The sequence below is a fragment of the Argiope bruennichi genome, chromosome 7 (assembly GCF_947563725.1).
Source record: "Argiope bruennichi chromosome 7, qqArgBrue1.1, whole genome shotgun sequence".
Taxonomy (NCBI): domain Eukaryota; kingdom Metazoa; phylum Arthropoda; class Arachnida; order Araneae; family Araneidae; genus Argiope; species Argiope bruennichi.
Window position 1 is genome coordinate 71,180,779 of NC_079157.1, and position 26,464 is coordinate 71,207,242.

At 33.4% G+C, this 26,464-nt stretch overlaps 1 protein-coding gene across 1 annotated transcript; it reads right to left on the minus strand.

The window, feature by feature from the left end:
- Positions 1-15,445: 15,445 nt before the first annotated feature.
- On the minus strand, positions 15,446-16,600 carry LOC129975427 (uncharacterized). The gene has a single exon (XM_056088490.1). It carries the CDS (start codon positions 16,598-16,600, stop codon positions 15,446-15,448), a length of 1,155 nt encoding a protein of 384 aa, XP_055944465.1.
- Positions 16,601-26,464: the final 9,864 nt, after the last annotated feature.

Below are 26,464 nucleotides of genomic sequence, written 5' to 3' on the forward strand. Positions count from 1 at the left end.
ATAGTGTAATTCTAAATACAATTTCTCTATTTCTTTTTGGAGTTAAAACTTCTTCAGTGGTTTATCCGTTAAGATATCAAGTATGATGTTAAGTATGAGATATCAAGTATGATGTTAAGTATGAGATATCAAGTATGATGTTAAGTATGAGATATCAAGTATGATGTTAAGTATGAGATATCAAGTATGTTTTAAATAATGTTTTTATCAATTAATTCATTATTAAGATACATACATTTAAAAAAAATCAGACTAGACATCTGCAGTAACAAATTGTATGCACACCATATAAAAAGTAATAATTTAGTCACGTCAATAAATTTTGATAAACTACATCTGATCATACCAAATGAAAGAAAACATTTTAATTATATTTGTACAACAAACAAGCAACATCCTGATTGGTTAAATATGCTAACAAACTCGATTATTAAGGCTGGAGGCTATGCCAAAATGTTCATTTTGGATATCTCTCCAAAATGAAACGCTATATGGGTTAGGTAGCCAATGATTCCATATCAAAGTAACCTTGATAAATTTGATCCTTCTGCACCAAATGGAAGCATTGCGGTAAATTAAACAAATACAATAAAGATGCACCATTCTGATTGGTTATCTCCACTCATAAAAGTACCGAAATCTGTTGTTATAGCTAAAGATTGCGTCAGACAGTTCTAGAGACTGGTACCATTTAGCGATTTTCCGCCAAATTTTTCTCGCCAAGCCTCGTGGACGCTGTAATCTTCAGACTTTTATATCTCAATATTATGACGATTTTCAAGAGACGCTGGCGACTTTACCTTTAAAGTTTGGCGCCAAATTTGGCGGTACCCGTCCCTAGGATTTAGCCCTTTTATGTTGTGATGTCGCTCGAAAGTGAAGGTCGCTCAGGGATAGAAGTCCATTGATGGCATATACGTATAGATGTCATGAGCTTTCAAATAAATAAAAAACTAGTAAAATAGATAGATTAATTGTAGATTCTATTGAATTTTTTTCCCATACACTACATAGAGTAAAGTAATGCTTTTGAAATTTCTCTCGAAAATAGGGATGAAATGCAAGCGACCATTAACGATATATACAGACATCATGAACTTTCAAATCAAATAATAAAATCGGAACAGAGGTTGAGACTGGGGAATAAATTCTTTGGTTTTGTCAATTATTTTAAATACAGTACACTCCCGATTAGGGATTGCAATACCGGGATACCGAATACCGGTATTTCGAGTCATTTGTACAGTTTTATAATACCGGTATTCACAAGTTTAAATACCGGTTTTTCGGTATTTACTAGAAATTTTTTAAATTGTCTGCACTATATGTTCAAGCATCGCGAACATAGCAAAATAGTATGCGTTTATGTTTTTATGTCTCCCTAACGGGCGAAATCAATTAGCTAATTAATGGCTTAATTAATTGCTTAAATCTAAATTAGCGAAACATGGATTATCCCAGAAAGAAAATATTTTATCCATAACGGCTGATGGAGCAACAATTATGAAAAAAGTTGGAAAGTTGATTGGTGAAAATCAGCGGTTGTGCTATGCACATGGAATTCAATTAGGAGTAATAGATATATTATACCAAAAAATAAAGAACAGAAGAATCCAAATACTGTGGATGTAGAAACTTCGGATTCCAACTTTGAAAAGAGTAAGAGTGAGAGTGATATTGACAATGAAGATAATGACAATGTAATTGTTAAAGAAGATATTGCGAGGATGAAATATTAACCTATCAAGAATTGCTTCCTATAATTTATAAAGTTCGAAAAATTGTTAAGATATTTAAACGTTCCCCTATAAAAGGGATATATTACTAAAATATATACTAACTGAAAATAAAACAGAATATATGTTAATATTAGATTCTAAAACACTTTGGAACAGTTTACTCCTAATCATGGAATGATTTTTGAAACTGAGAAATCCAATCCAAAAAGCAATAATCGACTTAAACCTGTAAATTAATTTTTCAGATAGTGAATTCGACTTAATATCCAGAACTATATCAGCTCTACTTCCAATAAAACTGACTATTGAGACATTATGTCGGAGAGATTCTTATTTATTAACAGCTAATGCAACAATAAATTTCATGTTGCAGTCACTGAAAGAACAGCACACATCACAATCTGAAGAATTATATATTACATTGAAAAATCTCACATAAGAAAGGCATACCGAAATAGAAAATGTCTTATGGTATTTACATAATTATAATGATTTTAAAAATGAAAATGAAAAAGAAGAAAAGAAATTAACCAATTCAAATCTGATTAAGTTTAGAGTAAATTTTCTAAAATTTTTTACCCACAAACCTATCCACATTCAGAAGAATTCGGTACAGTTATCGAAGATTATGATGACAGTAATGTCGTTAGTGATAAGGAATTGCCCCTTGAACAAAAATTAGAATTAGCGATAAATAAGAAAATTTCAACGAACCAAAATGCAATACAGAAATCAGTTATATCAAAACCATCCGACGAGAAATCGATTTATTTGAAGATGAGGGATTTAGAGGAAACTACTTAGAAAAAGTATATCGCGCATTGCTAACAGGTACCACCAACTAGCGTAGACGCCGAAAGAGCATTTTCGACAGCTGGTAATTTTTACACAAAATTACTTTTCAGGCTTAACGACAGTACAATTGATGCATTATGTTTTTTTAAGATCACATTTCAAAAATTTGTAATAGTACCACAGACTGAATAGTGATATTTACACTTTTTTTGTGATTTAAATAAATAAGATGTTTCTTTACTTTTTTGTGATTATATACTGTTATAATTTATAAGTTACAAATTATTTTTTGTGATATTTACACTCTCTAACAAAACTGGCAAATAAAACAAAGAAACACATGTGTTTTCTTTCTTTCTCTTAAATTTTTAATACCGGTATTAAAACCGGTATCCCGGTATTAAGATTTAAAAAATACCGAATACCGATATTGAAATTTTGGTCCGGTATTGCAATCCCTAAGCACAACTATTGAAAATGTATAAAACAAATTTCAATTGAATATGTTTAAAAGCAATGCGCCATTTCACTGGAACTAAAATCTGATACAGTTCTTAAGAAGAAACCACATGCAAAATTCCATCCACCCATCTGTTTCTGTTTCAGATTCACCTCGTCAGTATTGAAACAAGCAAAGAAGCTTGCGGACTTATTGAGTAGGAAATAGGCAACACTGGTTGAAATACCATCCACTAAACGTCATTCTTTTAGCTCATAGAGTCAGCTTCGTCGTGTTTTCGCGTGCATAAGGGAAGAAGGGGGAAATCTATCGGATGAAAATGAAGCAGTTCTTAGTTTGATCATCATTTTATTCGAAAACGTAATGGGAAGTGGATCGGCTGTTTAATTAATCAACAAAGAAGACAGATTAAATCTCTGGTTAAAATGATTTGATACGATGCAGTATGTTCATAAAGATAAAGAATGATTCATTTGCAAGTCTGCTTCTTTATTCAACGAAAGAAATGAGGGGAATAAAAATATGATTTCCGTAAATGAATGTGAATGGATACTCCTTCATCCCACCCCGCCTACAAAAGAGGACTATTTTCGATTAAATGGGTCCACACATTTGTAACCAATCATAAAAGTTTAATTTTTTTTAATCGAAAATTGTACCTTTCAAATAACAGGTAAATTTATCTTTCAATTTCTTAAACTTTCAATATTTTTGTAAAAGGCAAACTTTCCTAAATAAATATCGTAGTTTCTAAGTTTATTCGTTCAATGATTCGTATTCTTTTTGATCTCAAACTGTATAAGATAAAATTTAAAAAAAAAAATGCAGATATTTTTGGAGAGAAGCATAATGGAATGATAGAAAATAAATAAAATCCTGTGAAATAAAAAATGTTAAATGATTTGTTGATGACTAAGCAGCGGAAAGAAAAGAAAAAAAAATGAAGATCTTTATCGTATTTTTACTTTTTTTTTAATACTCTTTTAACGGTATCTGTGGCGTCATCGCAGACAGCTGGAATATTTTTCCAGACATTGCTAATTTATTATCGTTTGAAAAAAAAGAACATAAAAGAAACTTTTTTTTTCGAGAATGGTGAATATTTTAATATTATTATTCATTTATAAAAGAAAAACGCTTTAATTGCTTATTAATTAAATATAGCCATGAGCTTAGAGTTTAAAGGAGTAGTTTTAATAATTGTAACTGGTAGAGTTTAAATAATTGTATTTGTTATCTTTTGATGGCTTCTTAGTGATTCAGTTACATCTCATATTAGAACAAAATCGTCAGAAGGTGGTTATATAACATTCCACGATTTTTCCTCCGAACGTATATATATATATATATATATATATATATATATATATATATATATATATATATATATATATTGTTACAAATCTGTAATTTTGCCACCCGGCACAGATAGTGTTATCCTGGGAAAAACCGTTAAAAACTTTGTAAGATCTGTCCTGTACTCAGAGCTTGACGACAAACTTGGCGAGCATTTGGCAACTTGGCAATGAATTTGGCGAGTTTGGCGACTAAATGGATAATACCGGAAAGTTCGAGAAGTTTCACGATCCATCCAGTAATAACCGAGATACACCCAGGTAGTCCCTGATTGGTCTGAAGATTCTAACCCCGCCTCCCGGAACTATAAAAGACGAGCACTCTGAAGCTGCAATGAAGAAGTTGCCCAAAACTTCTATGGAAACATCATAAATATAGACAACCCCACCCTAAGTAACCTACCGACATATGATATAAACGACACCTGCAACAAACGCAGACCTCGCTGTGCCTTGCAATTAAAATTGCAGACAAATAATACATAACCCTTTTTTTTTCCTACACACAAGAAAACAATACTTCCAAACTAAAATAAACCATGTATGATGCACTGTAATTACTAAGGTCAGTTTCATATCATCCAAAGTTAACCATTTTTAGATTTACGGATGGTGGGGCCTGCTGCCCCAATGAGCCGTAATCCCTCTCAACAATGAAGAAGTTGTGTGTGAGAGGAGTCGGAGGCGCCGACAAGTAAAGATTTTGGAGAGGATTAGACAGCAAGCAAGCAAGTTGCTGAACTAATGATTAGCGATTAAATGTGTTGTGATTGATTAGAGGTATTTGTAGAAGAAAAATTTTGCAACAATATATATATATATATATATATATATATATATATATATATATATATATATATATATATATATATATATGTAGTGTACGGAGCGTCCCCCTAGCGGCGTTAGCGGTACGGAGCGTCATCCTAGCGGCGTTCGCGGTACGGAGTGTCATCCTAACGGTGCTCGCGCCGTCTCTCAACAGCCAATAAGAAGCTATCTGATTCCCGCTCTAAGAACTGTGTTCGGTACTGTACTAGCGTCCCTCGATGTAAAGCGGCCCAGCCGTTCGTCCAGTTCATTAATTTTGTTTATGTTTAATTAGTGTGTGATTCTCTTAATATGAGCCATCTCTACGCATTAATCTCAACTGGGCTTTCCCCTAGGGCCCGTGAGAGATATTTAATTTGATATATAATCCGATTAGTAGAGGCATGTTTTTCGAGCCAGAGTTAACATACCTCTACATGTGGGGGCTCGGTCCGGAGTGCAATGACCTCGGAAATAGAAAAATAATCTTCGATCCTGTAAGAAGCTGGGAATTTCACCATTAGTTTTCGTCGAATTATCTTCGGATCGGCAGCGGCCGACAAAATATTTCAAAAAAAATCTTCGGATCGGCAGTGGCCGACAAAATATTTCAAGAAAATCTTCGGATCGGCAGTGGCCGACAAAATTTTTCAAGAAAATCTTCGGTTCGGCAGTGGTCGACAAATTTTTCAAGAAAATCTTCGGTTCGGCAGTGGTCGACAAATTTTTCAAGAAAATCTTCGGTTCGGCAGTGGCCGACAAATTGTGAAGTTCCTGCATATTATCTCAACGGATATAATTGAAGAAGAACAGGTAGGAGAATTTTCTATATCATTTTGATTAAAGAATCTTGCAAGCATTTATTTTAAGATTTGTATATTTGTGAATGACTTTTTCAAGAAAAAGAAACTGTTTGAATGTGTTTATTTTAGAAATTTCTGTTTTGAAGAAATATTAGCATTATTATTATTATCGTTATCATATTAGCATTTGTTATTAGGAAAAATAAAGGCATATTCAAAATGTTTAAAAATACAAAAAAGAAAGATTTAATTATTGTCGCTGAAGCAATAGGTGAGGTAGTTCCGGAAAAAACAAATATCGTGAAGCTTAAACAAATTATAGAAAATAGCCAAGCGGCTAAAGATGATTTGGAATTTGTTAAAGACATTATCATTTCAACTGTAGAGGAACGCGAAAAAATGGAAGCAGAGGAAAGCGGAAAAATAGAGGCTGAACGAGCGCGTGAAGAGGCAGAAAAAGCGCGTGAAAAGGAAAGACAGTTTGAATTAGAAAAATTAAAACTAACTTTAGCTCATGAAGAAAGTATGAGAAACGTTCAAGCGACCGGAATAAGTAGTCCTAACGGACCTCCTCAAGAAAATCATGCGGAGTCCATCGAACAAATAATTAAAAGCATCCGCACATTAACAATGCCAATACCAACTATATCAGAAAATTTCAATTTGTTTTTCAATATTTTGGAAGGTAGTGGGACAGATGCGTACAACCATTTGCGTACGAATCATAAAACTGTCAATCAGTTGTCTCGTTTACTATGCGGTTGCGTTACTGAGAAGGTTCAGTTCTAGAAGAGGTTACAACATCTTAAACGTTATCTAAAAGTGTCATATTTGGCGAGAGTTAGCCTGATGTTTGACACAATTTCGAATACTTAACGATACGTTCATTAATATAATTTCATGCGTTTTAATACTATAGGAGTAATTTCTACTTGCTTTTTATGAAAGATGGATTGCTTTTCAATGTATATATTTAAAAATGTAAGATAAAAACATTGGGGAAAGATATTTCTGCTCATATAAATAGTGTACCCACTTCGAAATAATATTCATTTTTTCTAGATTTCAGATATAAATGCATTACTTTACATAAATATAACGTTTTGCATTAAACGAAAGAGTTTGCGTTTCATTAATTTTTGATTTATTTCTTCTTGATTCGTTTATTTAATTCAATAAGTTCGTTATTTAAATATAGGCAATTAAAAATTATTTCTTAAATTTAAAGTACAATTAAATGAGGTTAGTGGAATTGGAAGGATTTGTAAGGAGGGATTTGTATTTGTTTTTAAAAAATCATTTTCCAGAGTAGAACGCTAGTCAAATTTAAACTTTTCTGTTTATAATCGTAGATTTAATTTAAATGTTGTTACATTTTTTTCAAAAATCTGTACTCTGATAAAGATAAATTATTTGTTCATTATACGACTTTGCACTTTATGTATGAAATATTTTAAGTATAAGGTGCGTAAAATAAGCAGCTTACTAAATCAGAAGTATATTAATATTTTGCTAACTGATCATTTGTACCTGCGAAAATTTGTAGGAAATATTAGCTGAATTCAAATTTAATTTTCTTCTAGTTGCACTATTCATTAAACTATAATCGAAATCTACTGTTAAATATAAAACAAAATTAAGAAAAAGAATTTTTACATTAATATATGTAGTATATGTTCTTCAGAAACTTTAATTTCATTAAAGATCGTTCTTATATGTACAAAAAGTCATTAAAAATAGTGTTGAATGAAGTTTTGGTAAAATACTCTTCAACAATATACATCTACCCCTTTATTGAAATGTTTACTTATTAGCTATGCGTTTTTTTCCATATTTTAAACAATATAATTATTTCTAATTTCAAAAGAATTCATGGCCGTTTTAAACCTTCCTGGGGCCCTGAGATAATGCAAATCTCAAAGCCCCTTTTTCCCTAAAAATATCGAAAACAAAAGAAAACTTTCTATAACACTCTAAACAATATTGTAAAAGGAAGGAATATATTTCTTTAAACTGTAAAGCTTCAAATTTTTTAGAATTATAAAATAGCATAACGAGTAAATGGTAATTAGAAATATTACTAGAGTAAAGTCTCAAAATTAATTTATAATTTTGATTATAACTTGAATAAATTTGACTGCACGGCCCACTGTCATTAAATGAAAGTATAAAACTATTTACCTTTCTACAACTATTAAAAATTATCAAGAGCTGAGGTGTTCCTTGACAATTGCCAACTTTACCTATTTAAAAATCTTGTCCCCTCCCCTCCCCCCAGATTAGAATTATTTAAATAAATTTTTTGGACTGTTGACATAACAGCTCCTGTATAGCAGATTCAAATCTCTTGGGAATTTAATTATATTTAATAGAAATGGCTTCAAGGGCATCTTTCGATTTTACCATTGATTCGGACGTTCTTAAGCGATTTTTTTCGTGAAAACAATGCACAATTTGCAGATATTTTGCTATGGAAAAAGTCTGGTTATCTCACAATGAGCCCATAGTTTTCAGAAGTCCAGTCGAGATCCATATAAGATTTTAAGAGCAAATGAATTTAGAACATTAGTTTCTTTATTTAAAAAAATAAAGTCAGACTTCTTTTACTGCATTGCAGAAGAAACTCTAGCTGTAACATTAAAGAAGTTTTTAAAGAGATGTTTTATTTCTTCATAACTATATAAGTGAACATTCACTTCTATTTCTGTAATTTACTTTCATTCATAATACATGAAACTTTGATTAAATCTTCAGTATTCCATTATAGTATTTCCATTATAGAAATTTGAAATCTTGTAATTAAAATAAAATGAATAATTTCCTATTAGTATATTGCTAAATAAAAAAAAAACTGCATTATAATACTTATGTAACGGTTATAATTTTTTTTCTCAATATAGGCTAAAAGTTTGGTGAGTTTGTATTGGATTTTAAGGAATATTTCACAGAGCATTAATTCTTTAATGCTACTATGTACAAAACAATAATTTAAATGATTTCTTAGATCATAGTATTCAATACACTGCAATATTATAAAAATCAAATAAATAGTAAATGCGGTATAAGTTTAAAAATTGTGGAAAATGCTTTCTTACGTATTATTATTCCATTTCCATTTGTAATGTTCCATTAAAATATCCTGAGTTTTATTTTTAATTCATAAAATAAAATAAGGACTGTTTTAGGAACTTAAATAAAAAATTACCTAATAACATACGCACACACACACAAAGGATGGGGGGGGGATTGGCTTTTAACACGGAAGCATATATTTTAAATTTCACAGATATCTCCAAATTTTTCGTTTAAAATTATTCAAAAATTAAAGTGTGGAATATTCAGACTTTAATCTAAAAGTTTTAATTAACAAAATAAGATTTTCTTCCAAGAATGAAAGTGAATGTATATATATGCTTCTATCATTCTATTTAAAATATCGCCCATTGGACGTAGAGATACTAAATTTAACACACGTATATTTGGAAGAAAAAAATATGCAATTCAGTGCATTTAAAAATATTAATACAAAAAATATTATGTCTTACGTAAATTATCTTAAAATTTTTTAAAAATTCATTAATTTTATTGGTTTATCAATCTTTGCTTAATTTTATTCTATAAAAAGAATACAGATCTTAGATAGCATGTATGTTTTATAGTCAAGATCTTCCGTTTATATTTACGTACGAAAAGATAAAGTTTTCACATAAAAGAGAATACTAGATTTTTAAATATAAGATAAGATGTATTTTTATTATATCAGGCTTCTTAAATTATTTATTTCATGTGCATTTGAATTATTTATTTGAGTTCCAGAAATTCAAAAGCTTTGAACAGATTTAATTTCAAATAGTAGTAAATTTATCACTGTTAAATTCTCTTATTGATTTATGTGCTATTAATTAGCTGAAATGCACATTTAAATGATCCACTTATTTTAAAACAATGGGAATCGTTTGTGATGGTAATAGTTAAGTTCAGGTGTATTTTTTTTTTTTTAGAATGGAATTTCTATTTCGGATTTTTTTAAAGTTTATTGATTTTCATTTCATGAGAACTATATTTAGCATACTTTGATTTTGAATGAATAATGCAGAGAATTTATATGATTTGGAAGTAAAAACTATTTTTTACTGTAAATTTTTAGAAAGTTATCAAATAATTCTCTTATTTTTTGTTAAATTAAAATTCTAATTAAAAATTCAAAAAATCACTTTCCTACCCTCCAAAATATATATTTGCCAAATTTGATAGGCAGACGGCAAGGTGTGTACAGAGCCAGCATATACACATAGAGACAAAAGTTTTTTCCCTGTGTTTAAGCATCAAAATTTAGTTAAAATACCAATACATTTTCTCGCCAAATACTCTTGCCAACAGATAACATATGTTTTAGCAAACCTAGACTAATTACTCCCTACCCCCTTTTTTCAAAGAGCTACGAGTGATTGATTGGCTTTTTTATGAGCTGTACGCAAATGGTTGTACGCATCTGTCATACAACCATTTTGGAACGTGCTTTCGAAACAAAACAGGTTAAAACTGAATACAAAGCCGAAATGCTTCTAAATTTGTTAGGCGAGAAATGCCGACATGTTTTGTTATACGCGAACGAAAGCGAAATAAAAGATTATGACGAAATCAAAAGAATAGTGTTAAGAGAATTCCAACCATCTGCTAAAGAATGTTGGGATAACTTTCAAGCCGCCAAAAGATTTAAAGGGGAAAATCACGTGCAATTCGTCTCAAGATTAAAAGCAAATTTAGAATATTATTTGGAACTAAGAAAAGTGAAAGATTTCGCGACCCTTTGTGAACTAATTGTAACCGATAAATTAACCAGCACTCTTGACAAGGACACATCCGAGCACATTTTAATCAAACAAGGCTCCGACTGGTTAAAACCGCTGATGTTAGCAAAAGAAATAGACATTTACTTTCGCGCAAGAAATAAAAGTCTGTTTTGGGAAGAGAGTAGATATACACATGACTACAGCTCAAGGCCGCGCGTCAATAATTCCCGCCAAAATAATGATCGTGTACACGGTGGAAATATTGATAGGAAAACTTGTTTTAAATGTAATTCTACATCGCATTTAATAAAATTCTGTCCCCAAAATGTTGATGCTAGACAACATAACAATCAGGGAAGATCCCATAACTCAAATCCTGTAAACTCCATGTTAAAATCAAATGAAATTCCACAAGAATTAATAATCGCTGAGTTGGAATACGCAGATATTATTGTAAACGACGTTCCTATTAAAGCTTTGGTTGATAGCGGAAGCGTATTAATGAATATTAATCTTAATTATGTAAAGAAATTAAATTATGTAGGCCGTAGCACAAAAATTAAATTAGCGAACAGTTCAATTGTCAGTCTTCCGTTAGTGGCGATAGATATTAGTCATGTTAATAAAAAGTCAGAAGTGAAAAGAGTTTTAGCAGCTGCTGATACTAATATTTCTTTTGAATGCATTTTACCATCTAATAGCTATTTAGATCTTAAAAATACTTTTCCCAATAAAAATGATAATAATTCAACTTCTCTTCTAAATGAAAATAAAAGTATTACTACTAGTTCGAAAATAAATGCTGACTCTGAATTTTATTTACAGAGTGATGATATATCTTTGAATAAAGATAAATTTGTTGATGTTAATTTAATAACTGATACTTGTTTTGAACAGAGTTTTTCTGATGTGAATTCTGAATGGTTAGTGAAGGAAGTATGCACAAATGTTTTAAATGTTTATTCTGAAAATGATTTTGATATAGGGTATTTATCTGATAAAAAATTGAAACATCATGTAATTAATTTAATTTCAAATTACTCTCCAAATAAAATCCGAACTACAGATTTGCAAATGTCTATTATTTTAACTGATGACATACCTGTGACTTCACCGGTTCGTAGACTTGCTCCCATAGAAAAACAACAAGTTACAAAACAAATCGAGGAATGGCTTGCCCAGGGTATCATCGAAAAAAGCTATTCTGATTATGCGTCTCCAATTGTCTTAGTGAAACGTAAAAATCGCGAACCCAGACTGTGTATTGATTTCCGTTCTTTGAACAAAAAAACAATCAAAGATAAATTTCCTCTACCAAATATAGAAGATATTTTTGATAAGTTACACTCAGGCAAAATTTTCTCCACATTGGATTTCAAAAATGCTTACTTTCATATTGATTTGACTCCTGGCAGCAGAAAGTACACGGCTTTTATTAGCCATGAAGGATTATTCCAGTTTAAAAAATGTTGTTTCGGACTTACGAATGCACCTGCTATGTTTCAACGTTACATTCAAGTAATTTTTCAAGAATTAATACATGACGGAACTTTAATTGTTTACTTGGATGATATTATTATCCCCTCTCAAACCATTTCTGAAGGTATTCAAAAATTGGAACGCGTTTTACACTTAGCCTCTGAATTTGGCCTACAGTTAAATCTAAAAAAGTGTCAGTTTCTGAAAGAAAAAATTAACTTTCTTGGTCAAGTAATCGAAAATGGACAAATTAGGCCATCAACTGAAAAAACTTCAGCCGTACTAAATTTTCCACAACCACGTAATGAAAAACAAATCCAAAGTTTCTTGGGTTTAACGGGATATTTTCGGAAGTACATTAAAGATTATGCTTTAATAGCTAGACCTCTAAGCGATTTACTTAGAAATGGTGTAAAATTTTAATTCGGTCCCTCTCAAATAAAAGCGTTTGAGACCCTTAAAAGAGCATTATCGCAAGATCCAGTTTTACATCTGTACAAACCAGGTTCCAAACTGGAACTCCATACAGATGCTTCCAAATTAGGTTACGGTGGAATCCTTCTTCAAGCTGACGACGATGATAATTTACATCCCATAGCTTATATGAGTAAAAAAACAACACCTCAGGAAGAAAATCTATCGAGCTATGAACTAGAAGTTTTAGCTGTTATTAAAGCATTAACGAAATTCCGTACTTACATTTTAGGAACTAAAATTAAAATTGTCAGTGACTGCTCTGCGTTCAAACAGACTATTACTAAAAAAGAATTAATTCCTAAGATAGCGCGTTGGGTTTTATTCCTCGAAGATTTCGATTATGAGATAGTACATCGCTCAGGTAGTCAAATGCGTCACGTTGATTCACTTAGTAGATACCCAACAGTCATGACTGCACTTTGTGATGATTTAACAGCGCGAGTGCAAGTGGCACAGATGTCAGATGAATACATAAAAAAATTGAAAGAATTATGTAAAGATAACAACCAAGTTGATTTCGTGGTACAAAATAACATTCTGTATAAATGTCAGGACAACCGTCGTTTGCTTGTAATACCTGATCTAATGAAACACGAAATAATTAAGAACGCGCATTCAAAAGGGCACTTCGCCGTGGAGAAAACTAAAAACATTATCGAACGTGACTATTTTTTCACGAATATGCAAAAAAGTATTGAATCGGTAATACAGAACTGTGTCGAATGCATCCTAGTCAACCGGAAGCGTGGTAAACCTGAAGGGTTCTTACATCCGATTCCGAAGGAAAACTTTCCTCTTAGTACTTACCATGTTGACTTTATTGGACCCTTAGTGTCAACCAATAAAAATTATAATCATATTCTTACTATAATAGATGCATTCTCAAAGTTTGTTTGGTTATATCCTGTTAAAGGTGTAACTGCAAATGATGCAATTACGAAACTGCAATTGCAGGAAGCAGTGTTCGGAAATCCTATGCGCATCATCACGGATAAAGGTTCCGCATTTACCTCCAAGGAATTTACAAACTATTGCTCGAATCAAAATATTAATCACATTCAAATTACCACAGGAATACCTCGAGGAAATGGACAAGTGGAAAGGGTTCATGGAACTCTTATCCCCCTGCTTGCCAAACTTTCCATCAATGATCCCACGAAATGGTACACTCATGTTCAAGCAGCACAACGTGTATTTAACTCTACTGCTCCACGGAGTACAAAATTTACTCTTTTCGAACTCATGATCGGTGTGCAAATGAGGCATAAAAATGACCAGAAAATTCTCGATATCCTACAGGAAGAATATGAGCAAATGGTCATTGACAACCGCGAGGACATTCGCGAAGAAGCGCGACAGAATATCTTGCGCCTTCAAGAAGAGAATAAAAGAGCTTACAACAAGCGCAGGAAGAAAGCTACTCAATATAAACCAGGTGACTTAGTGGCCATACAGAGGACCCAATTCGGCAGTGGTTTGAAGCTTCGCCCGAAGTTCCATGGTCCCTATCGCATCACAGCGAAGAAGCCACACGAGAGGTACCTAGTGGAGAAAGTGAAAATCCACGAAGGCCCCAACCATACCTCTACAGCAGTAGATTATATGAAGCCTTGGTCTACAACTGCATAAAGCATCTACTTTACAAAATCTAAAATGTTTGCAAAAATCTAAAATTTTCTTTTTTGAGTTTTTTCAGATTTTTTCTCAGATTGACGAGGACGTCAAGATCATCAGGACGGCCGATTGTAGTGTACGGAGCGTCATCCTAGCGGCGTTCGCGGTACGGAGTGTCATCCTAACGGCGCTCGCGTCGTCTCTCAACAGCCAATAAAAAGCTATCTGATTCCCGCTCTAAGAACTGTGTTCGGTACTGTACTAGCGTCCCTCGATGTAAAGCGGCCCAGCCGTTCGTTCAGTTCATTAATTTTGTTTATGTTTAATTAGTGTGTGATTCTCTTAATATGAGCCATCTCTACGCATTAATCTCAACTGGGCTTTCCCCTAGGGCCCGTGAGAGATATTGTTTTGGCCGTCGATAGCTCAGTTGTTAGAAAACTCAATCACATATAAATGAAACACAAACTCGTGGACTGTATCTCTCTTTGTTTATTCTCAACACTCCTGACACACCCTCTCTCTCGGGTTTACACACACACACTCTCCCGGTTATATGATTTTACCACTTGGTGGCGCTACAAATTTAGTAGGCGGAGCGTTCTGCTGACTTATTGGCGTCAACATTCCGCCCCCCTTGAAATATCATTTCAAAATCTCAACATTACAGAAATAAAAATTTAACACATTACTTAATTAGACAATGCAAAATTTCAACAATTATCTTGCACAAGATACAAAAAAAATTACACTTTTAAAAAAATTTGAATATTATATACAAAACATTTTTGAAAAGACAATATATGCGATATTTCAATATGTACAATGAACAACTTAAATATACATTATATCATTTTAAATACTAAATATAATAATTACACTAGATATACATTGATTTTATTCACATGGTAACAAACAAATTTTTGAAATTGCTCTTTTCGTGACTCCTTGTGGAGTTTTTATAAGTACTACTCTGACTTTGCCGTCTGATCCATAAATTAAATCTTGTATTCTTCCCATTGTCCACTGGCAAGGGGGAAGATTATCATCTTTTAAAAGAACCATAGAATCCTTTGAAACGTTTTGTTTCTCAAACTGCCATTTGTGTCTGGCTTGCAAATTATTTAAGTAATCTAATTTCCATTTTTTCCAAATTGTTTGGACCATTTTGCTCAATCTTTGCCATTGAGATAAAAAAATTATCCTTTCGCTCTGAATAATCTGGATCAGGAATACAATTTATGGGACTGCCGATTAAAAAATGGCCTGGGGTCAAAATTTCAAAATTGTTTGGATCTGATGACAAAGGTGTCAGTGGGCGACTGTTTAGAATACCTCCAATTTGAATAGCAATAGTCAAAAACTGTTCCATTGTTAAACGCGCATTACCAACAACTCTCTTTAAATGGTGTTTGAAAGATTTAACACCCGCCTCCCATAAGCCACCGAAGTTAGGTGACCTTGGTGGAATAAATTTCCATGTCACTTGTTCAGTTGTTAAGTAATTAGCTAATGGCTCTGGGAGTCTACCAATCATATTTTGCAAACGTTTCAAATCTGAATTGGCCCCTTTGAAATTAGTTGCATTATCAGAACAGATAGAGGAACTAACACCTCTTCTGCTAAAAAAGCGCTTTAAAGTGGCAATCATTGCCTCTGCAGTTAAGTCAGTGACTATTTCCAAGTGGATTGCCTTAGTAGCAAAGCAAATGAAAACAGCCACATAACATTTTTGATAATTGCCTTTCCTCTGACCCTTGTATTTAATATAGAAAGGTCCACAAAAGTCTATCCCAACATGAGTAAAAGGATAACTAGGTTTAACTCTATTGGTTGGGAGATTTCCCATAATTTGGGTTACCGTTCTAGGTTTAGTTTTAGCACAAATAACACAATCATGAATATTTTTTCTGGCTGTATTTCTGCCAGATAATGGCCAATATTCCCGTCTTACCAAATACAACAATGTTTGTGCACCAACATGCAAATATTTAAGATGAAAATATTGCATAACTAACAACGTGAATTTGTGATTCTTTGGAAGTAATATGGGAAACTTTTTATCATATGATAAATCAGAATTACTTAGTCTTCCTCCAACACGTAAGACACCGTTTGGGTCTAGAAATGGGTTCAAGCAACTTACCTCACTCTTATTAACATTTTCACCTTTTTTAAGGGCTTTTATTTCACAATTAAAGGCAGCTACCTGAACAAGTTTGACTAAAGTTAACTTGGCCAACTGCAGTTCCTTGGTGGTTAAAGGACCTGACATTTTGCTCGAGTTTCTCAAATTATTAATAAATCTGAAAATAAAGGCTAAAATTTTAATTATTTTATAAAACTTATTTGACACACTAAGTATATTATCTAAAAATGATGAGTCCATAGCTGAAATTAAACAGAAATTAGTCGGATTTTTGAGTTCTGCTAAATAAAGTTTCTCAGAAGAAACGTCCCTGTTCTGCACAGAACTGTCCAATGGATAGTGGATGTCGTCGCAATCACCAGGAAAGTTCATAACCAGTTCTTGGAGAAAGGTTGGACCAAACCACCATAAGTCACTTTGTTGCATTCTCGTTGGATCAAATCCTCTTGAAATGACGTCAGCGGGATTTTGTTCGGAAAGAACGTGATGCCACTGATTCATTTCTGTGGATTCATGAATGATAGCCACTCTGTTCGCAACAAATGTTTTTAAGTCTTGTGACTCTTTTCTCATCCACAAGCACGATTGTAGAGTCCGAATAATACGATACTGACGTAATATCCATTTTTAATGCAATTTTTACCTTCTGCATCAATTTGGTGAGCAGAACGGCACTGCATAATTCTAAACGAGGTATAGTTACCTGCTTGATTGGCGACACACGAGATTTACTCGCGATTAGCTTCACTTTCACTTCACCCGCTGAATCGACTGTTCTGGCGTAGATTGCAGCGCCATATGCCTTTTCAGACGCGTCACAGAATCCATGAAGCTCATTCACTTCCGCGTTTGGAATGACAATACATCTTTCTATGTTAATGTCATTTAAGTTTCTTAAAGATGTTACAAACTCTTGCCATTCACTAGCTTCTTTCTCGGGAAGCATTTCACCCCAATCGATCTTGAGCAACCACAATTGTTGCATGAATAATTTTGCCTTCGTGATCACTGGCCCAAGTAACCCAAGTGGATCAAAAAGTCAGGCGATAATGGATAAGACCGACCTTTTGGTAGGATGGGCATTATGCTGTAAATCTACTTTAAAGGTAAAGCAGTCCGTTTTAGCCTTCCAGGCAATCCCTAAAGTCTTAACTTCATCTGTAGATGAGAGCTCATACTCCTTCTCAGTAGCAGGAATAAGCTCGGACGTATTTCCACACCACTTGTGTAATGACATCTGGGCAGTTTTTAGAATGCCAACAAGTTCATGTTGCAAAGTTTTTGTCTCTTCCAATGTACTCGCTCCACTTAAAACATCGTCCATATAAAAATCATGGCACAAGACTGATGCAGCACTTGGAAAGTTTTTTCCCTCGTCAATGGAAATTTGCTTAAGTGTTCTCATGGCTAGATATGGAGCACTAACCGTTCCGTAGGTAACCGTATTTAGCTGATACGTTTTAACGGACTCATTAGCTCCCTCTTTCCATAAAATTCTTTGGAGATTTCTTTGACTCTCATCTATATTGATCATACGATACATCTGACGAATATCTGCAGTAAATACAAATATATGTTTTCTGAATCTAATTAGCAATGTAAATAGATCGTCTTGAATCACTCCACCGTTATACTGAATTGAGTTGAGCGATTTTCCACTACTAGTCAAGGTGGACGCATTAAACACAGTACGTAGTTTAGTCGTCGTTTTTTGAGGCCTATAGATGCCATGATGAGGCATATAATATGTCACTTCAGGTTCAACCCTTTCATCTTGTATATCGCTCATGTGGCCTAACTCCTCATACTCCTTCAGAAAATCAGAATACAGTTTCAGATATTTTTGGTCTCTAGACAGGCGAGTCCACAGCGATTCGAGTCGTTTCAGAGCAATATCTCTTGAATTCCCTAGACATGACCAATGCTCTTTAAATGGCATCGCCACAGTACATTTTCCTGTCTCATCTCTTCTATGTGTTCGCGCATAATGCTCCTCACAAATAGCATTCTCTTTACTTTTAGGTAATTCATTGCCCATTTCCTCAATCTCCCAAAATTTTCTCAAGTTTGAATTTAATTCTTCTGCTCCACATATTAAACCGCAATAGTTAGAATTTAATTTAACTGAACTCGAAACGCTACCTCCTACAATATACCCAAATACAGAGTCCTGTAACGTCAACTTCTCATTTTTAGCATTTAATTTTCCCGGCTTTATTATTTCATAAAAGTATTCAGCGCCAATTAAAATATCAATTTTGCCCGGAATATTAAAATTAGGGTCCGCAAGGTCAATTGATTCTGGCATATTTACACGCATATCTATCATCTTATTCGGTATTAAATCCGTTATTTTTGATACCACTAACATTGAAATATTTCTTTCGAAACTTTTATTTTTACTAGCCACAATTGCTGTTACTCTGCGATTAACTACAAGCGAGGCATTATTAATACAAGAAATAGATTGATTTATTTTTTCACTTTGGAGTCCTAGCCTCTGCATGCAATTCTGACTCATGAGGCAGCACTGTGAGCCGTTATCCAAAAGACACCTTACTTCCTGCCATTGTGAACATCTGTCTTTTATCAAACATCTTACAGTCGACAAAACAACATTCTTGTTTACGGTTAGATTTGTTGCGACAAAGGTCGGACCCCACTCACTGGGGGATACCGGACCCTGTTCCGAATTTCTCCCCTCCGATTGCGACTTATTTATGACTTCTGCGGTTTTTACATTCGTAGACGAAACATTTTTTGTTTCTTTCGAAAAGTGTATTAACTTGTTGTGAGCTTTGCCACAGAAACAATTTCTAAACGAACACTTTTTAACGCTGCAATTAGGCGATAAACATTTGAAGCAGACGTTTTTATTTTTTACTACCTCTACGCGTTCAAGAACCGAAAGTCTTTTAAATTGAGGACAAGCATACAAAGGATGATTCTCGCTTTTTAGACATAAATCGCAATTTTTATTTTTCATCTCATTGAAAAATACTTTTGATGCTGGTTTAAATTTATTGCTATAATTTTGCCCTCTTCTCATCTCATTAATGGTTTTGCCTTTGGAAGCAAAATAAAGATCACATTCTTTTCCTAACTCGAGAGGTGTAAACCACTTTTGATTTTGCCTAATATTAATATGAGTTGCTGTTTCTTTATCCAGCGTTTGGAATAATTTATCCGATACTATCAATTGTTTTAGGGTCTCAAAATCTTTAACACCCCTTAATTTTAAATAATATTCAAAACTCGTCATTAAGCGTGACGCGAATTGCACATGAGTTTCATTATCTCTAGTAGCGTATCTAAAATTCTCTAAAACTGCTTGCGCTGTTGGCTCGAATTCTCTTAGTACAATTGATTTAATTTCTTCATAATTATTTAAGTCTTTCTCAGCAATATAAGTTAGGATATTAGAAGCTCTTTCTCCTAATAAATTTAATAAAATCTCAGCTTTATATTTCTCAGGAACCTTTTTAGTATTAAGTGCTCTCTCTAACGAAGTAAAAAAGAAACCCCAATCCTGAGCTTTGCTCGGTGGTTTAATACACAATATTCTCACAGACTTTAATAAGCTATCCAGAGACTCTTCTGGTTCGGTTTTACTCTCTACATTAACGGAAGTCTGAGTACTATTTTCAGTAGCCCTTAATTGCGCTAATTGTAATTCTATTTTAGCTCTCTCTAATCTAAGACGCTCTAGTTCTATTTCACTATCCTGATCGGATTTTTGGTTTTTATTCCCTATTATTTGATCTACAGCATCTTTAACAACTTCGTTGTCATTTTTGTACACATCACTCTCCTCAATTAAACGTATTATTTCACTCTTTTTCATGCCTTCCGCAACAACCAAACCTATCTCCTCGGCAACGAGTTTTAATTCGTCTTTCTTTAATTTTGCTAAACCCGCCATTTTAAATATATATTTCAAAACAATTCACGAGAATAATATTATCACAATTTTATTCTAAACTCATTAAAACAAAATTAACTTCGTCTCGGAAAATTAATTGTAACTCATCAAAAACAAAATTAACTTCATCTCGGGAAATTAATTATGACTCACTAAAAATAAAATTAACTTCAACTCGGGAAATTAATTAGTTAATAACTCAAAGGATAATACTGCCCATACCTCTTTGCTGGGACTGCTGTCACTCGAGACCAGTTATCCACAATAGAATTCTCATTCTTGGTATTTTCGCACCAATTTCGTCATCATCGACGATATCTCCACTAATAAATCACACATTTCAAATAATGAATCACTATAAAATAGATGCATAGACGTCTCCGGCTAACTGGACCATGTTTTGGCCGTCGATAGCTCAGTTTTTAGAAAACTCAATCACATATAAATGAAACACAAACTCGTGGACTGTATCTCTCTTTGTTTATTCTCAACACTCCTGACACACCCTCTCTCTCGGGTTTACACACACACTCTCCCGGTTATATGATTTTACCACTTGGTGGCGCTACAAATTTAGTAGGCGGAGCGTTCTGCTGACTTATTGGCGTCAACAGATATTTAATTTGATATATAATCCGATTAGTAGAGGCATGTTTTTCGAGCCAGAGTTAACATACCTCTACATATATATATATATATATATATATATATATATATATATATATATAAACGGGACAATGTTTTGACAAGTTTTGTTTACAATAATTTGACGTAGATCTAGAATGCGGTTTATGAAACAATACGATAAATTTCACCCATCTGCCTTTTATCGTTGAGTGCTCAAGATCAGGCACACATACATTGACAGATTTCTTCCGCAGCTTTATAGAAATCTATGATCTATACAAATAATATCAATTTGTATAGATTTGCTTTTTTTGCACCAAATCTTATTTTCCACATTTTTACAAATATGGGAAAGCTGACAGACTTTACATGAATTGTTTTCAATTCGAATTGGACAGAAATATGCAAATTTAATACAATTACCGTTTAACAGATTTCAGCCATCTAGCTAGCTGCGTTTTTTGGCTTCATCAATCGTTAGTCATTTGATAAAAGAATGTAAATTTTCGTAGAAATTTATGATTCAAGTTCTTCAGACAGGTTGAATTATTCAGGAACGAACGAAAAAAAATTATTATTTATCTGTACAAATAAAGGCCGAAAAGAAAAAAAAAACCTTTAAAATTAGGGGTTTTTTTTAATATAAAATTGCTATGTTTAGTCTTTTTAGAAAATTATGTTCGGAATGATTTTAATGCTTTTTTAAATTCAATGTAGAGTTTTTTGTTTTCCTTCAAAGGTATAAATATTCACTTTCTTAAGTCGAAATCATTTCATATTGGAATTTGGATTCCTAAATAATTTCATAGCATGAAAGGAAAAAAAAAAAAAAAAAATGCCAAATTGCCAATTGAACTCCTTAATCTCCTCCCCCCCCCCCCCAAAAAAAGGGTCCGAGTTATGTCTGTCCGTAATAAATTAGAAACGTAGCCAGCTACATGGATGAAATTCAGCAATCAGAAATATAAAAATATCGAAGAAATCCAGATGTTTTTCAAATCGATCCTTTTGTTTCTTTATAATTACGGAAGTACGGAAAAATATGTGAGTACGTGAAACGGAGAAGTAAGTACAGAAAATTATAAATGGAATACAATTTAACGGAATGCAATAACTTAAAAAAAGGAGCGAGTTGAATCAAGGAATTTTGGTATGTGATCTTCGCACCATTTCATAAGTGTAAGTTCGCTTCTAGTTTTTGAACCATTCAAACAAATCTTAGACCCCCAAGTAAATACTCGATGAAGTGCAAAATTTGATGGAGGCGTACAGATTGCCTGGCAGAACCACAAACCAAATTACATGCACGCGAATGGACAGACTTAAATCCGTGAACAGTTCAGTTCAAGATTCGATAATGGTAAATATGAAATATATTTAATGCCCAAGTGTCGTTCTTAACTCACATTGTTCTACTACTTCAGAAGTTACCTCAAATTTTTATATTCAAATTTTTTATAAGATTCATCAAATGGATAACAACAATCGGTCGATGCGTGAATACAACACGAAAACTGAGTGAGCTAGATGTATGACATTTAGAATGTAATCTTTGCAACAAATCATCAATTTAAATTTTTAAAAAATCTTAATCCGCCCGATTTGGTCTGAGTCATTAAGTACAAGCGGATGAACCTATAACTGAGATACGCAGTGAGCGAGACGGATGAAATGTGGCAAATATTTTGACTTTGACACATCCAACGTCTTCACCATGATGCATTCGGAAAGTGTGCAGAGATGTTACTGGATTCGTATCTCATTCAGAGTAGTTCTTCGTTTTATAAGTCTTTAGAAACGGATTCATGTTTCACATACACAGATTTGAAACCAACAAACGATTTTAAATAACAGTTTAATTGAGTTGTAAATGATTGTCCGTGAAGTGCATCTAACTCCATTCCATTCTCGGCAACACTGTTAGTCAATATGAAATATTCAAAAAATTTCTGTTTCTGTTTAATCAGTTGATGTCTCAAAAATTGAAAGGCACCTTTTAAATGTATCGTGGTTCGGCTCGTTCCAACTTTTACTTGACAGCTGTAAACAAGAAAAGAAAAAGTCGGAAACTACAGTCGTTGCTTGACAAAAAAATTTAAAAATCTCAAAGTCAATTTTCTATCAACGACGATCATGCGAATCTTTTAAAGACCAAATAATGAATGCCCGGCTCCTTAAAAACAACGCTGTATTCTTAATCTTACGAAAACGTACCTATTTTCTTCAGCAAAAAGAAATTGGCTTGTATTCTTTCTTCAGAGAAACCTGAATTTTGTGCGCATACCAGAGTTCCAGACGTTGCCAAACGAAAGAAAGAAGTTAGAATTATTTAAGAGAAGTGTTAAAATAATTTTAGAAATGAATTTTTTAATTAGTATTTGACAGACGATTTTCACTAAATAAGAAAATTGTGTGAAATATTAACGTGACATGAAATGAAAAAGACGAGTTTTTAGACTCATTTTACAAAATTGTAAGGCTTTTTTTTACGAAAAAAAAAATTAATTAATTGTATAATTACTTTATTCTATAAATTCATTTTATGATTTCCATTAAACACTTAAAATTAGTTATTTAATGTCACACTGATGTATTTTATAATGCAAATTTTATCGCCATTTCTTTGTAACTTGTTTTTTAAGAAAGAATATGGCGATAAACGTTTAGGTACATACTAGCTTCCGTTTAAAGGCAGAAGAAGGTTCGGATGACCGAACTCATTGAACAGCAACTTCCTAGTGTCATTAAAAATTTGGATTTATTAACAACTGACTTCATTTTTTTTCATATAAAATGAATAACAAATCTCAATTTAAGAATTTAACAGCCTCTTTAAAGTCCTATCTTAGTTTTGTCAACTCATTTGTCAATATATAGTTGATCATTCTATTTTTGCAGCAGCTCTCAGACACACGGTCATCGGGTTTACGCTTCGCCATACCCGACGCTGGCTGAAATCTGTCAGACAGGAACAAAACATTTACTAAAAGCAAATAATCTTAAACATAGAAGACTTACCTTTAAGACTCCGAAAGAAAAAATACACAGTGCCACTACCACTTCACCCCCAGTAAAAAAAAAAAAAAAAAAAAAAAAAAAAAAGGAAAAGGAAAACGTTTCCTTCTAAGTTTCCTCGAACAAAGGAAGACCGCGAAAACAAAGTAATGATTACCCTGACAACCACATCATGAAGAAAACTGAACAACCAGAAAAACCTAATCCGCATCAAAAGATAATCCAAGAAAGCACAACCTTCTTCCTTCACTTCCAGCTGCCTTTTCCGCTTTAGTTTGAATACAAGATGAGAATGCTACTAGTAAACAATAGCAATAACTGTCAAATTATCTGAATTGTTTATTGTTTGAAAAGTGTTGAGAATGGGATTTTTGGCTATAAAGGCTGTTGTCCCTAGAGATGACGAATATTTTCAGAGCGGTTATTACGTAACCAATATCAAAAAGTCACAAATACAAGTGATCAATACTTTTCAAAGAGGGGTGTGATTCAAATCCTTCATACGATCTTACTGATGATATTTTGATTACAAGTTTTGGATCACGATAGAAACTAACAATCGATACGATATCACTGAAATTTGCCGGAGCGGTGACGATACGATCTGTCCAATGGAAGCTCTCGAAAGAAATCTGTGATTGGATTGAAAAGTGAACGGACCGGTTATTGGAATTGTCGTATCGTATCATTGAATTGCATATCACTGAAATTTATCGCAGCGGTGATTTCACCGGAAAGTGCGAGGCTTCACTGAAAAGTGCGAAGTCACCGATATTCGTATTTGATGATGCACTATTCCATACAGATCATTTTTTATTGCTCGTGACATGATTGACTTTGATTACATGTACTCTGTTTACTGCTGGCGCCATCTACTGGTAGAATATAGGACTAAAGTAAATATTTTAAAGAAATGACATATATTTTTAACTCATCTTTTCCAGAAAATGGTTCACTCTAATAAATAAATTAAATAAATAGTTTTGAGAAGAAAAAAAAAGGGACAGTTCTAGGTAGCGGTACCTTTTGGCGATTTGGCGCCAAATTTTTCTCGCCAAAGCCAGCGGACGCAGTAATCTTAAGAATTGTGTTCAGAGATTTTTTTCTGAAGATTACAGCGTCCATTACAGCGGAGAAAAATTTGTCATGAAGTATACAAAAAGAAGTATTTATAAAAATTAAAAATAATTAGTATAAGAAGTATCATAAAAATTAAAAATTAACGTTTCTCATTAATATTTACAGAAAATAAAAATAATTAAAAATTGCACAATTTGAACAGTGTTAAATTTTAAAAAATGAGCAAAAATAAAAATGCAATTTTTTTAAACTCACCCGTTGTAACCATGTGAATTTCGTGGGTATGGCAGCTATTACTCCTTTTCGTCGGTATGGCAGCTATTACTCCTTTTCAATTTCTTTGTTAGGCGGGTACACTTTTATTATTGATTCAAAGAACTGCCGGGTAGTCGATTTAACCCCGGAGCGGTGACACCGCCTCCAAATGTATTCTGCTAAATAGCCGTCCATACCGTCTTTCACTCTTCTCGTTCCTTTCAGAGATCTCTTGCATGCTGCCCAAGTCCCCTCGATTGAATTCGTGTGGGCACCTGTATCCGGGTCCTTAAATGTAAGACTATGATTGACTGTCAGGTGCACAAATCCCTCTTCTGAGAGACAATCGTACGACTTCCAGCAGTCAGACATTACTGTGGAACCCGGAATAACCCATTCTTTCAGTACCGAAAGCAAAGTTTCACTTGTTCGATCCTGTACCACAGTCATAAAACATTTGTTCGAATACCTTTCAACACCCCCAAAAACCCATGCACCCTCAACCATCTTTCCCTTATTAAACTTTCGTTTCCCAAATTTTGATTCGTCAATCTCAACAATTTTACCCGGCCCCCCAAGTGTAACACTTTCATTCACAAGCATACAAACACATACCTCCCTACAAAAACTCATCCAGTCTGTCGTTGTCTGCCTTGCGATATCGGGCCTCTTCCATAATAAATGAATGAGTACAACCCTTCACCCACATGGCCGTCGCCAATAAAACTTTAGACAGATCCATCCTAGAATTTGCAAACCATGAATTTGCCCGAATACTTAATTTGCAATAATGCCCTTGCCTTCTACAAACCCAATTAACACCATCACCCAGATCTTTCCTTTCTGTTAAAATCATATCCTGCCCGCATTCAGCACACTTCCGTCCATCAGCAATTAAACCCATTTTCATGCACCATTCTACACACGCTTTCGCTCCCAAACGTTTCAAATCGAAAAAAAACATCAACTTAAGGGATTCCTCATATGTCACATTCATACCAGCCATATTGCACCACAAGAAAAATCGAAAACAGTAAGAAAATAAATACTTAACAAGACTTGGGGAAGACAAGCAGAAGAAATCTGAATAA

Excerpts from the sequence above, each read along its gene's own strand:
- LOC129975427 (XM_056088490.1), bottom strand. The coding sequence starts at position 16,600 with ATGTCAGGTCCTTTAACCACCAAGGAACTGCAGTTGGCCAAGTTAACT.